The sequence below is a fragment of the Cyprinodon tularosa genome, unplaced genomic scaffold (assembly GCF_016077235.1).
Source record: "Cyprinodon tularosa strain WSP-4 unplaced genomic scaffold, ASM1607723v1 ctg304, whole genome shotgun sequence".
Taxonomy (NCBI): Eukaryota; Metazoa; Chordata; class Actinopteri; order Cyprinodontiformes; family Cyprinodontidae; genus Cyprinodon; species Cyprinodon tularosa.
Window position 1 is genome coordinate 1540001 of NW_024039013.1, and position 18931 is coordinate 1558931.

At 36.9% G+C, this 18931-nt stretch overlaps 1 protein-coding gene across 2 annotated transcripts in view; it reads left to right on the plus strand.

Moving 5' to 3' along the window:
• The window catches only part of LOC119787877 (guanine nucleotide-binding protein G(olf) subunit alpha), a 97544-nt gene that overhangs the window by 27556 nt on the left and 51057 nt on the right, over positions 1-18931 (plus strand). The window contains exons 1-4 of one of the 2 annotated variants that reach the window (XM_038291925.1): positions 10550-11402; positions 11621-11693; positions 15802-15856; positions 16005-16124. In XM_038291925.1, coding sequence (XP_038147853.1) covers positions 11264-11402; positions 11621-11693; positions 15802-15856; positions 16005-16124 — 387 coding nt within the window. In that variant the 5' untranslated portion in view covers positions 10550-11263. Of the gene's footprint in view, positions 1-10549; positions 11403-11620; positions 11694-15801; positions 15857-16004; positions 16125-18931 lie in introns of those variants that run through there. The other variant, XM_038291924.1, reaches the window with a different exon arrangement.

Below are 18931 nucleotides of genomic sequence, written 5' to 3' on the forward strand. Positions count from 1 at the left end.
ATCAGGACTATCTCACTAGAGGATAGAAACTCAGCCCCGCGTGCAAAGAGGCACCCAGATGGCTCGTCTGTTTTCACTTCACCGTGTTATAAAATGGGATCAGAGCTTGTTGTAACCTTCCAGTTTAACTCTGGTTCGTTTTCTACCTTCAAGGCCATTGGCTACTTCCTGGCATGGATACCCATCCGTCCGTCCATCTATTCATCCGTCCATCCATCCATCCACAGCAAACCCTACTAGTGGTACAGCTGTACAAATATTTATGTGTTTTTATGGATTACGAATATAAGAGTGAAGAAACTGAAATTCAGTTTAGTAACGTCAACTGAAGCATAAAGATATATGTTGGTGCCCTAATTTTATCGAAACATTCACCATAGTTTGACCAGTCGGACACAAACCTGTCAGACACTGTTTTAGATATTTTACTAGATTAAAAAAAACTTACTCCATCATTGTTGTATGCATGCAAAATACAACTTACTTCTTTGGGAGAATGTGATCAAGCTTTAAAGATATTTTCTTTGGTATTTAAAAATATATAATGGAATGGCTCCACTTCCTCTGCAGGAATAATTTAAGAGAACCATATGGGAACCCGAGCCCAGAACAAGGGGGAGACTTTGACCTTTTATTTAGAAAATTCACTTCATCACTAAAAACCTTCTCTGGATATATAAGAAATAAACAAAAGGAAAAATTTAAATTAGAAATCAAGTATGCAGACATAAATTAGCATTTATTATTTGACTAATAATCAGAGGTTTGGGTAGTACCTAGTTAGTTCAGTTACACTTAGTAACTTAAAAAAATAAGTAGTTTTACAGAATTGTACCTTTTACTTGAGTAAAGATATGATAAAGTGCCGCTACTCTTACTGAGTAAAAATCATGTTTGTTTAAAACAAGCTTGTTTTAAACAAACATGCACAACTGAGAAGACACACTTTCTTCTTTTTGTACTGAATGCTTATTGGATAAATGTTATTTTTTCATCTCCTGAGTCTGCTGTATCATTTGGCGGTTGAGGGAAAATACAATAAACAGTATACAGTAATTTAACCTATTCTAACATACTGTAAATATTAATTTAGCAAGTTTTATATCTCAAACATTAAATCAGTTGATCAGGTCATGGGCAGAAAGTAGATCAGTTACTCAATACTTGAGTACCCTTTTGAGCAAATACTTTTTAACTATTGAGTCATTTCTGTAAAGCCTACTTTTAACTAAAAATATGATGTAGAGCTTCTTTTACTTAAGTACAATTGTGGGTACTCTACCTACCTCTGCTAATAATGTGTTAATTGTATATTTTTTATGTTCACTGCATCATGTAAAAATATATTTCTTGTATAACCCTTTTTACCAAGACTTTATTAGTTTCAGGTGTGTAAATCAGAAAAAACATTATTTTTTTTTTTTTTGTATCTCTGCTTCTGTCTCCTTGAACCCCAGATGGCTGTTCACACTGAGCCTGGTTCTGCTGGAGGTTTCTTCCTGTTAAAAGGAAGTTTTTTCTCTCCACTGTCACTACAAGCATGCTTAGTGTGAGGGATTGCATTCGAGTCAATGAGTCGATGCAATCAACTGGTCTTCCTTAGATAGAAAACTTTGAATCAATTTGACTGTATGATCTGGTAAACTGTAAAGTGCCTTGAGATGAAATGTGTTGTGAGTTGGCGCCATAGAAATAAACTGAATTGAATTGAAATTAAATTCTCCTATATTCATGGAGTTGTTGCATTGCCATGTTTTTACATTTACCTGATAGGGGTATGTAGATTTTAAATAAGCAAGTAAATAAATAAATCATTAAACCACCCATATTTTCTTCAATTGCTTGCCCGATAACAAAGGTGGGAAACAAAATGTCTTCCACCCCATGCATAAAGCTGTCACAGAACTGGAGAGCTCCTTCAGTGACAGACTGCTGCACCCTTAATGCACCAGGGAGTGTTATCACAGATCCTTCCTCCCAGCAGCTATAAGACTTAATAACCACCGCTGTTTCTATCTTAGTCAGTTAAATAACAGGCTGTCATTTTGCACATCTCTGATGTTGCTGATATTTTCAAATATCCATCACTGTAAAAATGTCCATAGCTGTAGATTGGCTATTTATTCTCCAGGTGCACAGTATTTATATTGTAAAAACACTTTACATTACAGTATATAATTATTTATATTTTAATCTCTCCACTATTATGTTATTCTTACACATTTTCCTAAGGTCCATATGTGTGTGACCATTTTTTCTATAATCTTTTTGCTGCTGTAAACACCAGAATTTCCCCATTGTGGGACAATAAAGGCAGAGGCGTAGCCAGAAGATTTTTATAAGGGTGGCCAGTCACTTACCAATGTAGACTGAGGGGTGGCTGAATGCAGATAGGCACCGGAACCTCAGAGTCAATCTACACTGTTCCAACAAAATTAACGAGCACAACATCCATATTTTCTAAATAAAGACAAACTATAATTTCCCACAGCCTTTGCTAACAAATATATTCAAACATCCCTGCTTTCTTGATAAAAGGTAAAGTGGATAAAATTCTTTCAGGTTTAAGTTTTGGGTGAACATCTTTTCCATTGTCCTTACTTACCTACTTTTATCAGTAATTATTCTGCATAAAAATTATGTTTACAAGTACTAATATCTACATAAATTGATTATTTAACAAGTTTTTATTAAACTAGTTATTTATTATTTTACTGAAGACCCCTCGATGACTTGCAGAGACACATAATTTTCTCTTTACCCAATAATAATACTTATCCTCTTTAATGTTAGTATATTGATGTGCATAATTAACCAGTGTTTCTCTATTTGTAATATTTACCTTATTTATTTATTGTCTGTTATAATCTTCAACTTTATTTATTTATTACTTATTTTATAAGTATTTATTTATGTGTATGATGTAATATTTTGTCTGCTTTATTCTTTGTATTTTTTTACCCTCCTTATTTCTTCAGCACCATTTATTTCTGCCTGTCGTTTTTACATTTCTGTATGCATTTCTGCCTCATTATGTAAATGTGGAAGGGTGTGTCTTAGGGAGGCAAATATTATCACACGTACATAAATAAATACTTAAAAAGAAGGTAATAAATAAATAAAGTTGAAGATTATGACAATAAATACATACAGTAATTATTACAAATAGAGAAGCAAATTAAAAGAGATATATACATTTATGTCTCACTGTATAATTTAATTTCTACCTACATTTATTTGTTTATTGGATTTTTTTTAAGTGGGAATGCTTATGCATTCCCACTTATTGTTTTTCTGTTTTTCTTTATCAAGTGGGAATGCTTATGCATTCCCACTTATTGTTTTTCACTTTTAATTTTTCTGACTCTAACTAGTCCCGCAGTTTTCAACTGATTTCAACAATTTTGGTATCAAAACGTTCAGCTTGTTCAGGAGAATTCTGCTATGTCTTTTGGTAAAGATATTTTTTGTAGTTTTCGCGATATTCAGCTTTTTCTGCGTTTTTTTTGTCCCATTGAAATGCATGTAGAATTCTTAGATTTCAGCAAAATTCAGCTAAACCTTCAGCATCTTTGACCTTTAACTACTTCAGCATACTTTCAGCTAGAAACACCATTCAACTTTTAAAATGTTTCCGTATCTTTCTGCTATTACTGTTTAACTCAGCTTTTTGCTAACTTTTACAGTTTTGCTTCAGTGAAGCTTCAAACTTTAAAAGAAAATTTAAAGATTTTCAAATTTATAATGGAAGTCTATGGACGGAATGTTCAGCTGCTAGAGTGTGCCACTCTAGCGTTTTCAAACATTTCACTCATGCCGAACAGCTTCAACTCACTCGCTCATTTTTTACCCTATCTAGATAAATTTTACATCAAAACGTAGGGATTTTTGTCAGGATTCAGGAAATGTAACCCTCATTTGTGTGGCATTTACGGTTTTCCGACAGTTTGGCCCAGACCACGAAGAAGTCCACACTTCTCCAATAGAAATCCAATGAGAGCTCTCTGAAAATCCGAACTGAAAATTCAAAAAAACAGACTTTTTCGTATCGCTCCCATTTGGGAACCGTTTGACGTAGCAACATGAGCCTTGTGGAAGTTGTTCCTCAGACCTTCCTAGCACTCACATTGAAGGAAGTGTGTCGATATCTTTTATCGTTTAGCTAGGAAAAAGGTTTGTTCGGGGGTAACAAATCTGTCCGAACCCCAAAATCAAGATTTTGACAATTATACACTTTTTTACATCGTCACCACGCCTAGACGAAATATTGTAGAAATATGAAAGTTACACCAGTTGTAGTCCAAAGATGGCTGACGCTCACGGTGAAAGAATTTTTTGAATACCTATTACGGTTTTGGCTCACCGCTCGTTTGTTCGGAGGGAAAGTTTTGCTTTTGAGAGTTCTGCTCTACCATGTGACTCCATGTTATTTAATGAGACCAGCAGGATTTATAAACCTTTATATTTCTCCTTCCCATTAAGGCTGTGAATGAGCTACAGCCATGAAAGTTACCCCAATTGGAGACAAAGGATAGCTGTCGCTTAGACTGAAAGAATTTTTTAGATACCATTTACGGTTTGTCTTCAGCACTCGTTTGTTCGGAGCTGCTATTCCCATTCAAAAAAGCCTGAGAGGAAAGGAACGAAAGTGATGCGCATGTCTCTCTGTCACTGACAGGCTCGTTAACGTCGTCAAGGTAACCGTGCTTCAAAGAGATTTTACCTCCACCACTTTAAACAGCACATTTTAATCTAATGGAGGGAGACAACACTGATTTAACATTAGGAAGTGGATACAATATGACTACTGGCCATGACCCTTCCCTTCACACGCAACCCTGATAGACTTTCAAAATAAGACTCCGGGGACCCTTCAAAATAAAAGCCCCTAAATTAAACTCATATTTTTTTCCCAGCATATGGCTCAACATTATGACCCAAACTCAACCACTTTTTTAAAAATGAGACTCTAGGGGGTTTTCAAAACACACCCCATGGAAAATTTCAAAATAAAAGCCTCCCATTGCCACTTTATCTACTGCCCTAATAACAGGGGAAAAGAGTGATTTAACGATTGGAAAGTCATCAAGTATCACTGCTGGGTCTGACCCTTTTCTCAACACACAACCCTGCTAGACTTTCAAAATAAGACTCCAGTGACCCTACAAAATAAAAGCCTCTATATTATACTCGTGTATTAATTGATGCAAATGGCTCAGCATTATGACCCAAACTCTACCAGCTTGTTTCTATTAGACTCTAGGGACCTTTTCAAAACATACCCCAGAGCGAATTTCACAATAAAAGTCTCCCATTTACGCTCTAATACAGCATCTATTCACCCAATAACATGGAAAACCAGTGATTTCATATTTAGAAATGGATTCTATATCACTGCTGGGCATGACCCTTCCCTTGACACACATCCATGATAGACTTTCAAAATAAGACTAAAGGGAACCTACAAAATAAAAGCCTCTTCCTTACGCACACTCATTCATTGTGCCGTATGGCTTGTAGCTATGACCCAAAGTCAACCAATTTCTTCAAATTACACTACCAAGGCCTGTTGACCACACACCTCAGTGCATATTTCTTAATCAGGTTCTAAGATTTACACTGTAATAAAGCATCTGCTAACCTTGTAACATGCAGCCTAAGCCTGCCAACGGTGCTTTCATTACCACAGCGGCTCGTAACATGCAGGTTCAATTTTTTTTATAAATTCAGCTCCTTAAGTGGTATTAGCTCTCTTTCTATAAGCTTCTCTCTCTGTCCTTCCTCTGCTTCTCATGGTCAGTCTTGCACATAGGTTTGTAGATTTTCAATCCTCTAAGGATGACACTGTTTTCTTTATGCTGATCAACCGACACATTTTAAATAATTTTCCAATTGTTTTGCCAAGTCTTGACATTTCCACATATGATTTCAAAATGTTAATACTTATTCAATACCATCGTCCTCAACATTTTACTTCCCATCCTTAAGCTACTAATTTTTTCTTCAACCAGATAAGATTAAAGTTTTTCTTTGTAATTTCTTTTCTACTTCAGCTAATTTCATACTTTTCAGCCTATGTTGTGAACTTTGGCTTCATTCTGCTCTGTTTCTGGACAGGAATTAAGCTTTTCTGTTTGCTGCTAATTCATAACACGCCTGACATGTTTCTGGAAAGTAGGTAAACCCCCCTTCAAAATTTCTTTATACATTTTTCTAGAAACTTGGGAGACATTATATTAAGACCCTTCTAGTGCCCACATTCAAGACATTTTTTGATATCATGTATGGTTTGGCTGTGCAGCTTTTAAGATGAGTTTGTTTCTGCCATTTTACTGCCAAATGATTCTACCCTACAAAATCTTCAGATGATTCAATTGTTTTCTGCAGTTTGAAGTTTCTGATGACTTCCTATCACATTTTCATATGTTCTTCAGGTAATTTCAGCTTTTTTCATTCAGCAAAAGCATTCCCACTTTGATGTTTCTCCGAAACAGCTTTTTCTAGTCAAGTGGGAATGCTTATGCATTCCCACTTATTGTTTTTCTGTTTTTCTTTATTATTATTATTATTATTATTATTCCGTAGGTTTTTCTTCGTTTAACTAGTTCAACAGTTTTCAGCTGATTTAAACAAATTTGGTATCAAAACGTTCAGCTTGTTCAGGAGAATTCTGCTATGACTTTTGGTAAAGATATTGTTCGTAGTTTTCGCGATATTCAGCTTTTTCTGCGATTTTTGGCCCCATTGAAATGCATGTAAAACTTCAAAAATTCCACTAAATCTTCAGCTACTTTGCCCTTTAACTACTTCAGCATACTTTCAGCTAGAAACACCATTCAACTTTTAAAATGTTTCCGTATCTTTCTGCTATTACTGTTTAACTCGGCTTTCAGCTAACTTTTACAGTTTTGCTTCAGTGAAGCTTCAAACTTTTAAACAATTTTTAAAGATTTTCAGATTTATAATGGAAGTCTATGGACGGAATGTTCAGCTGCTAGAGTGTGCCACTCTAGCGTTTTCAAACATTTCACTCATGCCGAACAGCTTCAACTCACTCGCTCATTTTTTACTCTATCTAGATAAATTTTACATCAAAACGTAGGGATTTTTGTCAGGATTCAGGAAATGTAACCCTCATCTGTGTGGCATTTACGGTTTTCCGACAGTTTGGCCCAGACCACGAAGAAGTCCACACTTCTCCAATAGAAATCCAATGAGAGCTCTCTGAAAATCCGAACTGAAAATTCAAAAAAACAGACTTTTTCGTATCGCTCCCATTCGGGAACCGTTCGACGTAGCAACACGAGCCTTGTGGAAGTTGTTCCTCAGACCTTCCTAGCACTCACATTGAAGGAAGTGTGTCGATATCTTTTATCGTTTAGCTAGGAAAAAGGTTTGTTCGGGGGTAACAAATCTGTCCGAACCCCAAAATCAAGATTTTGACAATTATACACTTTTTTACATCGTCACCACGCCTAGACGAAATATTGTAGAAATATGAAAGTTACACCAGTTGTAGTCCAAAGATGGCTGACGCTCACGGTGAAAGAATTTTTTGAATACCTAATACGGTTTTGGCTCACCGCTCGTTTGTTCGGAGGGAAAGTTTTGCTTTTGAGAGTTCTGCTCTACCATTGTGCTGCATGTTATTCAATGAGACCAGCAGGATTTCTCAAACCTTTTTATTCCTCCTTCCCATTAAGGTTGTGAATGAGCTACAGCCATGAAAGTTACCCCAATCGGAGACAAAGGATAGCTCTCGCTTAGACTGAAAGAATTTTTTAGATACCATTTACGGTTTGTCTTCAGCACTTGTTTGTTCGGAGCTGATAATCCCATTCAAAAAAGCCTGAGAACTAAGGAACGAAAGTGATGCGCATGTCTCTCTGTCACTGACAGGCTCGTTAACGTCGTCAAGGTAACCGTGCTTCAAAGAGATTTTACCTCCACCACTTTAAACAGCACATTTTAATCTAATGGAGGGAGACAACACTGATTTAACATTAGGAAGTGGATACAATATGACTACTGGCCATGACCCTTCCCTTCACACGCAACCCTGATAGACTTTCAAAATAAGACTCCGGGGACCCTTCAAAATAAAAGCCCCTACATTAAACTCATATTTTTTTCCCAGCATATGGCTCAACATTATGACCCAAACTCAACCACTTTTTTAAAAATGAGACTCTAGGGGTTTTTCAAAACACACCCCACAGCAAATTTCAAAATAAAAGCCTCCCATTGCCACTTTATCTACTGCCCTAATAACAGGGGAAAAGAGTGATTTAACGATTGGAAAGTCATCAAGTATCACTGCTGGGTCTGACCCTTTTCTCAACACACAACCCTGCTAGACTTTCAAAATAAGACTCCAGTGACCCTACAAAATAAAAGCCTCTATATTATACTTGTGTATTAATTGATGCAAATGGCTCAGCATTATGACCCAAACTCTACCAGCTTGTTTCTATTAGACTCTAGGGACCTTTTCAAAACATACCCCAGAGTGAATTTCACAATAAAAGTCTCCCATTTACGCTCTAATACAGCATCTATTCACCCAATAACATGGAAAACCAGTGATTTCATATTTAGAAATGGATTCTATATCACTGCTGGGCATGACCCTTCCCTTGACACACATCCATGATAGACTTTCAAAATAAGACTAAAGGGACTCTACAAAATAAAAGCCTCTTTCTTACATACACTCATTCATTGTGCCGTATGGCTCGTAGCTATGACCCAAACTCAACCAATTTCTTCAAATTACACTACCAAGGCCTGTTGACCACACACCTCAGTGCATATTTCTTAATCAGGTTCTAAGATTTACACTGTAATAAAGCATCTGCTAACCTCGTAACATGCAGCCTAAGCCTGCCAACGGTGCTGTCATCAACACAGCGGCTCGTAACATGCAGGTTCAATTTTTTGATAAATTCAGCTCCTTAAGTGGTATTAGCTCTCTTTCTATAAGCTTCTCTCTCTGTCCTTCCTCTGCTTCTCATGGTCAGTCTTGCACATAGGTTTGTAGATTTTCAATCCTCTAAGGATGACACTGTTTTCTTTATGCTGATCAACCGACACATTTTAAATAATTTTCCAATTGTTTTGCCAAGTCTTGACATTTCCACATATGATTTCAAAATGTTGATACTTATTCAATACCATCTTCCTCAACATTTTACTTCCCATCCTTAAGCTACTCATTTTTTCTTCAACCAGATAAGATTAAAGTTTTTCTTTGTAATTTCTTTTCTACTTCAGCTAATTTCATACTTTTCAGCCTATGTTGTGAACTTTGGCTTCATTCTGCTCTCTTTCTGGACAGGAATTAAGCTTTTCTGTTTGCTGCTAATTCATAACACGCCTGACATGTTTCTGGAAAGTAGGTAAACCCCCCTTCAAAATTTCTTTATACATTTTTCTAGAAACTTGGGAGACATTATATTAAGACCCTTCTAGTGCCCACATTCAAGACATTTTTTGATATCATGTATGGTTTGGCTGTGCAGCTTTTAAGATGAGTTTGTTTCTGCCATTTTACTGCCAAATGATTCTACCCTACAAAATCTTCAGATGATTCAATTGTTTTCTGCAGTTTGAAGTTTCTGATGACTTCCTATCACATTTTCATATGTTCTGCAGTTAATTTCAGCTTTTTTCATTCAGCAAAAGCATTCCCACTTTGATGTTTCTCCGAAACAGCTTTTTCTAGTTTCTTTTAATATATGGCAGAGTTGGTCCTCCATAGTTGCCACCATCTGTATTAGAGGGAAATAAATGGTAGGGGTGGCCAATGATTGGCTCCCTGGCCCCCATCTAGCTCCTCCCCTGAATAAAATGATTTTCTACTCTAATAATGGTGCCATCATTAGAAGATACTATAGATACATTTAGGCCCCATTAGTGATTTATGGTTGACCTTTAGCAGCTGAAGTGATGCAACAACTTCTCCTACAACTACCTATGTAGGAATTATCTGACTGAACCTTATTTATACCCCCAACACATGGCAGCTTTCTACATGATGGTGAGCCGACAGACAGTGGTACTTTTAATTACTATGTTAATAACTGTGTATAGTTCATTAGACGGTTGGTCAAAAATACAATCACTCAATATGTTTAAAACCGCAATAAAGATCTTAAGACAACGATATATTTTTTTTACAATATAGCTTGGAATTATGGGTAATCCAGAGCGTAGAGTGGAACCATAACCGTTACGTTACGTACAGTGTGTTGGCGAGGGGGGGCGGTAAGGGGATGGGGGGTGTTGCACTTCATACGGGGCCCACTCAGATAATGTTGCAACTATTGTGTCGTTACGCCATTGATTCTAATTGTATATTAACGAAATAATACGACAGCTAAAAATATTTTTATAATTTTACTTCATGTATATGACAGCCCAGTTGCGTGGCTGTTAGCAGGTTACCTTTGGGTCAGGACCATGTCACTAGCAGACACAGACCCAGCCCTCCCTCCCTCTTTCTCTCTCTCTCTCGCCTGTACAGAGGCGCCGAGCTTTCCAATCCCTCCATTGTTTTTACCTTTATATCAGGCTGTAACAAGGCTCAATCTAGATCGGCGCGTCTGTTTTTAACTTCACCGTGTTCAAAAATGTTACCAGAGGTCCGGTCGTTAACGTTACAGTTAAACGGAGGTTTTATTTTTATTTTTTTCACTTCCACTGTCCACGGCTACTTCCTGGTGCCACAGAAAGAGGCAGTGCTGAGTTAAAGAGACAGAAATACTGGTAGAAATTCAGACAGAAAAAAAAAACACTGAGAGAGAAGAGGGGCTGGAGACGTGATAGGAACAGTTGACCGGATTCCCAGAAATTGAAATCGCCCCCCTCTCTCCTCTCTCTCTTTATTTCTCTTCTTATTTCTGTATGTATTTTGAATATTTCCTCGGTGAATCGAGCGGTTGCTCTCCGGCGGTGCGGATGACGGTCTGCTGCGGCTGAAGCGGAATTGTAACGGGGGAACATATTCCTCCCTCCGACGGACGGACGGACGGAGAGAAACCTCGCAGAGATTTCTCCCTTTTTTATATATATATTACTATTATATCCACAGCACACTCGGCGTCGGTTTGACTTCTTTTTCTCCCCCTTTTTTTTTTTTTTTTTTTTTTTTTCTTTTTTTTTTTACAACAACACACCGCCCTCCCCGGCTGTCATTTTTTTTTTATTTCACGTTGATATTATTTCTAACGACTCCACAAGGAAGGGTTGAGGGGGACGGAAGATGGGTTGTTTGGGCAACAGCAAGACTGAAGACCAACGCATCGACGAAAAGGCACAACGAGAAGCTAATAAAAAGATAGAAAAGCAGCTACAGAAGGAGAGGCAGGCTTATAAAGCGACACACAGGCTCTTATTGCTGGGTAAGGTTCATTTCTACGCGGCGGTTTGAAAATGTTTCGTTTACCGAACACGTAGCCCTATTTCTTTGACAGCAATAATATGTCATAGGAGGAGGGGTGGATATTAATGAAAAGCTCCACAACCTACAGTTAACTACCTTAATAATTTAGCTTTATGTATCTCCTTTAAAGATGGTTGCTTGATGCTAAATGTGTGTTTTTTTATATTTGTGTCGAAGGTGCGGGAGAGTCCGGAAAAAGCACCATTGTGAAGCAGATGAGGATCCTACACGTCAACGGCTTCAACGCTGAGTGAGTGCTGCGCATTAAAAGTGCAGAGAAAATAACATTTTATGCTCTGCTTTATGGCTACTCTGCTAATGAATAACAGCGCCGAGGCCAGCATACAGCCTGCTGCCACTGCAGCGCCTGTTGGGCCCTCAACCACCAATGCAAACCTGCTAATATCTGACTTTTACAGCTACATTTAAATAGAAGTAAAATATATATATATATTTATAAATAAGCAAGGATGCAGTTATAAATGCGAGAGTGTATCACAAGGCTTGTCAGAAGAAAAAAAAGTGTTTCCTGTTTCACGCATGAGGGAAAGAAAGGTTGTGATCGACATAGGCCTATTGATGATTTGTTTTGCTGCAAGGCCTTGCATGGCATTGATCTTCACTGTGGTCTGTTTGAAACAGGACTGCAACATGTCAGAGTCCTTTCACTGTAGGAAAGTCCTCTACATGTGGATCTTCTAGTGTGAAGCTTGATCAACATGTTCAAGCTTGGGTTCTGATATCACAGTTTTGTTTTAGTTATTTTTTTTAGATCATGACCCAGTATAACAGTTAAAGTTGTGTTTACATTCAACTCCTGGAGGATTTTAAGTGTAAAATTTGCCCTATTTGATCTGTTTTGTTGCTTATTGTCTGAAATAATCTTAGCAATGGTCTGTTTTTAAAGAGGCCTATTACATCTTTAAGATTTAATATTAGAGATGCATGAATTGCATGTTTTTGTTGAAGTAAATCCAATGTTTTATAGTATCATTTGTCAAGAAGATTCATATGCAGCCGTAATGACAATACCTTGATCATTGTGTACCCTGCTTAGACTGTTCTAGTTCAGCATAATTTTACATTATAATTATATTATAACTTAGGGTATTGAGGAAAAGTGTGCGTATACAGACTTTAAAACTTGCCGAAAGAAAAGCTGACCCAGAGCTGCATCTTCTGTGTTTGAAACCACCAGAACTCATCAGGTCGTGTGGTTTGAGCTTCCTCTGGTTCAAATTCTGGAAAATAATCTATTAAGCACATTTGCCTTGATCAATTAATCATTATTTGATAAAACAGTCAACAAACTGACCAGTTAGCTAAATAATCATTAATTCAGCCCAGCTTCTGTTCAAATCATGATATAATTAAAGTGTAGATTATGTTGAAATAAGATTTTAGTTCTGCTTTGCTGCTGAAACACCTTTAACCCCTTGTCCCTGGCTCTGGCCTGTTTAACACAGGCCTATAATAGATCAGAGTCCTAAATTTTAATCCAACTTCCTGGATCTACTCAATTCCTCCTACAGCGTATTTACTGATAAACTCTGAGTTTGAATTGGCTACTGGTACCAGTAGTAGTTTCAGTTTAATTAAAATGCGATCTGACATGCAGGCCATTGTAACGACCCATGCAGGTTTTTTAAGGTTGATGCCGATTATTTTGCACCAACTTAGCTGAGCTCCAATATGTGCTGCCATTACTTTTTTTTCATTCATTTATTTATCTGTTGGGTCAAATTTGCTTCCTTCTCCATTTACATGTTAAAAAATTACCTTATAACAAATGTTATAAAATGTTGCACAAGTCTTAATTTAAACAAAATGGAACACTTATTAGGAAATTCAAAGAAAAAATGAGAAGGATGAATAGCAAATGCCTTAAATGAGCTCATGGCATGCTTGCCGAATTTATCGGCAGATATAGATAAGGAAATAAAGCCTGATATCGGCCAAAAATACCAGCTGGCTGATGTATCGATTTATTTCTAGTGTACTTTAATAAAAACTCTTCCTTATGTTTCGGTTTTTCTTTCAAGCATGACCTGACGCACAAATGGTGGAGATGAAACTTTCCAAACAAAAGCAGTAGTGGTTGGCTTTCCAAAATAGAGACAACCTGATTTGTCTGAGGAAATAAGAACCTTTTTGTATTTCTAATCAAGTATTTTCTGCTGACCATTGAGGTTCAGAGCCCTGGTAGACCCGAGGCACCCTGATTGGATTTGTGTTACATAAGGAGGGGAAAGGTGAATGGCTTTCTAGCCGTTACAAATTTTCACAGGAACACCTTAAAATGCAGCGGGAAGATCTGCAAATCCTCACAAATGTAGCCATTTTGTTAGTTGGCGTATTCTAATGTCACTATAGCACGTTTAAAATGTTGTATGCTGATCTCAGCTACAGGGTTCTACAAATGTTTACATGTCATAGGTTTACATAAAAGGTATCAGGGCATAACAAAGATTTTCAGTTTCTTCAAACTTTTTTTTTACCTACTTTTTAGTGGAGTCTTTTGATATGTTCGTAAATTACTGTATTTTCCAGAGTATGAGCTGCTCCTTTTTTCCCACGCTTGGAACCGTGCGGCTTGTAAGAAAGTGCAGCTTTTCTGTGGATTTATCTTAACCGTTAAGCTGCGGAAGTCAAAGTTAGAAATCAAAGAAGAAGGGGCTAATTTTCATTTAGAACAAGTACATGCTAACAGCAGGCATGATGGAGAACAAATGCCCAGAATTCACACATTTTGACATTTATTTCCTGCATTAAAACTGTGGATTCAATGAAGAGACTGTGCTCAAGTCCTGCAGAGCAGAAATAAAGAGCTGATGAAGCCCCATCTTTCATTAGAAGCTCTTACTACTGCGAACCAACAAGCTAACAGGAGCTAGCATTCTTCTTCGTCGCTACTCTAGGAGCTATATGTTGAGCTCCCCCTACAGATTTGGAGGGAGACTGTTCAGTAGACATCTGTGGCTTATATATGTACATTTACACAAAAAAACCCCCCAAAAACTCAGTGCGTGCAGCTATAGTGAGGTACGCTCTCTAGTCCGGAAGGTAAAATAGAGATTTAGGAGTCAATTAAAGGGGAGAGTGCATAGAACCTTATGAAACGAGATTCATTCTAAATGTAAAGATTATATTGGATCCTCCTGATGTAGATGTCGGTTAGAGGAGTACTTTTGCTATGTTGCATGGCTATTTATTTCTAGGTAACACAAACTTCAGCTGGAAGTTTTGGTTTTAAGCAGACAGATTCTGGTCATTTTGTGCACAGTTTAAATTTAACGTAATAATCTGCGGTTTAACTGATGGCCTTTATGTAATTATGATATACCTTTAAATTTCATTTTAAAGCATAGCAGCAAATTAACTGCAGCTACGGAAGCTTTAATGTTTAATACCGGTAAATGGTCCATGTGACATGCAAGTATTGCAGAATATTACTTTTTAACCAAAAACAGAATTGAAAAACAGACATTTACATGTCTGATCATGGATTCCATAATTTATTTGAATCCTTTTCCTTTTTTGAAACATATTCATTCTATATTAATTGATGGTGGTCTTTTGGACCCTCACTGAGGGGCCAGTTTATTTTTTTCTCCATTGTGAGATGCTAGCAGGGAAAACACTTCCTTAACTTGTACGTGTGTAGTTATGGTCTAGAGGGGTTAAGGTTTTAGGGTGAAGCAAATTGAAGCCAACCAAGCTAAAATGTATTCAGCCTTCTAAAGGGGTGAATAAAATAACTAAAGCTGATATTAATGCATACATTTCCCCCAACAAACCCTCCATCTTTGAGATTGTCCTTTAACCCTGTTGTCCTTGCTTTAAATCTTATCATCCCTGCACACTAAACTTAATACTTAATTCTTCAGTTTCGTAATAATGTCATTTATCTATATTTTCCATGCATTTTGTGGTTTAAATAATAGAAGCTGCACATAAACTACAGCTGACTGCATAATTTCTAAACATTTAGTATGATATGATGATTCAATGATTGCTCTGTACTTGAGTAGCCTTTTTACCGAATACTTTTTTACCCTTACTTGAGTAAGTTCTTGAATGATTTCTATTTACTTGCATAGAAAAATGTAGTGTTACTTTTACTTGAGGACAAGTTTTGAGTCCTCTACCCTCGTCTGGGTAATTTGCTGGTTCAATATGAGAAACCATCTCACTGTAGAGACGGGAATTAATTTCTTAGCCAAAATTTAGCATTGATATTAGGAAAAAAAACTATAGAATGTGAACTTTGCAAAAGTCTGCATTTTCTATTAAGTGCTTTGTAGGAACCCTGTATTTTGGTAAACACTGTATAATGAATGTGTCTTTTATCCATGCAGAGAAAAGAAACAGAAAATACAGGATATTCGGAAAAACGTGAAGGATGCCATAGTGGTGAGTTTGCATTTATACTACTAAACAAAAATGCTCCCCCTGCTGTCCCATTTGACTGATTATTGTACCCGCTCTTAGCATTCCCCCCCCTCCTGTTATCATCCTGCTTAGTGCCTCTTCTATTTTGTGTCCCTTTTCTGCTTTATAGACTATAGTGTCTGCGATGAGCACTTTAATACCCCCAGTTCCAATAGCCAATCCAGAGAACCAGTTTAGGATCGAATACATCAAAAGCATAGCACCACTCTCGGACTTCGACTATCCACAGGTAAGAGCCTTTGTTTGTTTAAAAAAAACGGCAACAACAAAAAAATGCTATACCTTTGTGTGTGTATTTTTGCTTTGGTGCTTTAAAAAAAAATCTTTTTCCCAACGTGTGCTTGCGTGGGCGTTAGATGGCATGCGATATAATGGGTTTGCTGTTTCAGCAGAGAGGTATGTCCGACAGCATTGATCTGACAGATAAAACTCAGGGTTTTTTTAGCTGGAATTTTGAGGTTTCCTTAAATTTCTTTTTGTTTTCCCTGATATCAATGCTGGTTTTCTTAAGAATCCTTTGCTGTTTCCTTAATAAAAACAGAGAGGAAATTGCACACTGGAGTCTTGTTGGGTGGTTGGTTCCGTGTTAAAGGTGTGGATTTGAATGCAGAAGTTGGAGCACACGAGGTTCTTCTGTGTGTGTGATCATCCATTCAATAGCACAAGGTCATGTGTTGGAAATGTAGATAATGTTTTACATAATTCTGAAAGTCTTCCTTGTTTGACGGTGGCTTTGCAGCACCACAGATCAGGAATGACGAATTGATAAAGAGCTATAGATAGATTTTACTGTAACCAAACGGAAGTATGAGCTGTTTGTCCTGTGTGAATGAAACACCGGGTTAATCTGCAGTCTGTTTGTTGATCCTTTGGTAATTTGCTTTTTTTTTTTACAGTTTACAGCAGTTGATTTATCTTTTGTTCAATGTTTTCAACTAGAAATCAAACCGGAGACATTTAGAGACACTAAATAGTACGGGTGTCCCGATGCAACATTTTAATTTCCAATAAAATTCCTATATTGCTGCTTTGAGAATTGGCTGATACGGTAATAACCCGATACGATGTTAGTAAGAATCATACCAGCTATTATTAATAGAAATGGCTTGATCAAGTAATATTACTAAAACAGGGAACAAAAGTCGACAACAGACGGTATGAAAACAACGGACCCATGTAAAATTAACCAATAAGTTACAGAAGCTTTTAATAGAAGCAGAGTGTTTTTATCTGCATGAAAATATCATAGATTTTAGATGCCGGCTGATAAAATCCGACATTAGTTTTTTGGCTAATATTGGTCTAATTAAAATTGGATCGGGACATCCCAACTAAATAGGCAGCCAAAAGTTTGATGTAGCTCAGCTCTAGGTAGTGATTTAAAAGGGCAAATACTGAAATCCTGATTTTTGTCCCCTATTTAAAAATAAAACCCAAAACTCTAGAAATGAATGGTCTATAAGTACATCAATCAACTTAGATTGATGTACTCGTAGACCATAGAAACTTAGAAATGTGCACACTTTAGAAAAAGTATTAATCCCTTTATTTTTATATATTTGTTTCCTATTAAGAAGAGTTCAGTAAACATAGCATACATTATTTTTTTTAAATATTGTATTTATACAGGTTAAATAGCTATCCAGATCGCTGTTGGAAAAAATTGTGGAACGCTCAGCAGCAAAAACTTGCATAAACCCTAGCATTCACATTCTGAGGGGCTTTTGTTTTTGAGTTTGCATGGTCTGTTAAAAGTTGTGCAAAACCGTGTCAATAGCATTTAAGTAAAGACTTTGACCAGGACACTCCAAAACCTTTTTTTGTTTTTTAATACAATGCATAAAGTGTATTACAATCTTACATCTAGCCAAAATGTCTTTTTGATCATGTTTACAGATTGAAATACTAAACAAGAACAGATTCTGTTAGATAATTATAATTTTACTCAGAAATAAGTGCAATAATCTCCCGGTGGGGTAAGATTAATGTACTTGGTAAGACTCGTGGTTTCGAGAATATATAATCTGAATCTTACCGGGCTAATCGTCTTACTGCTCTGGTTGATTTTTGCATTTATCTCTGAGAAGAATCTTCTCAAAGCTAAATTAATAATCCAAAAGAATCTGTTCTTTCTTAGTATATCAAGCTTAAAACAAGATCAGAAAGACTTTTTTTGGCTAGATCTGATTGTTAGATGGTTAGATGGACAATTTATGCAGTGTAGGTCACAAACTGATGACCTGACAGTCTCTTAAAGGGTTTTCTGACAAATGACAAAATTTATGATTCCATCAGTTACTTAAATTTATTTGGCAGTACTTTCAGTCTTGCAATTTTCTTTGATATCATGTTTCTTCCGTCTCCTCCCCATTGTTAAATTGTGAACTCTGACATTAAGTGGAGCAAGTGAATTGTGCCGTGCTTTAGGTGTTCTATGTGATTTTTGTGACCTCCTGGATCAGCCAGTGATGTGTTTTGGGTCTTGATTTTGCTAGATCAGCCATTCATGAGAACTTTCCCCATTGCCATATTTTTTTTTCAAAGCGTTAACTTGCTTTATTAGCCCACCCAGACTCATATGAAAAAAATTTTCAGCTCAGTATTTGTTTTTGTCGTTTTTAGATCTTTGAGCCTACTTCATCTTGTCTGACAGATTCTATTTTAAGTCACTCTTGTTTCTACAGTTCTCCTATTAATCAGGCCTGGGTGTGGCTACAGCACCTCAACTTTTTGGAGAAAAGTTTTTAATTTACAGGTACCTCTTGATTAAACAAGGGGTACGATTACAGAAAGTAAAATTGAAGAGTTCCAAAATAATCTTTGCATATCTTGCATATCTAATAAATTAATTTTCCACCAATTTTCTGCAAACTTCCAACTTGCTGTGTAGAGCATAATGTTTGCTTTGTTCCCCTCCCCCACCTGTTGCTGCATAGAGGCTGATTTATACTTCGAAAACTAGGTCGTCTGCGTAGGTGTTGCAGTGAACAAAAAGCCGTCCCCGCCACCTCTGCAGACACTCCGCTGCACCTCTCC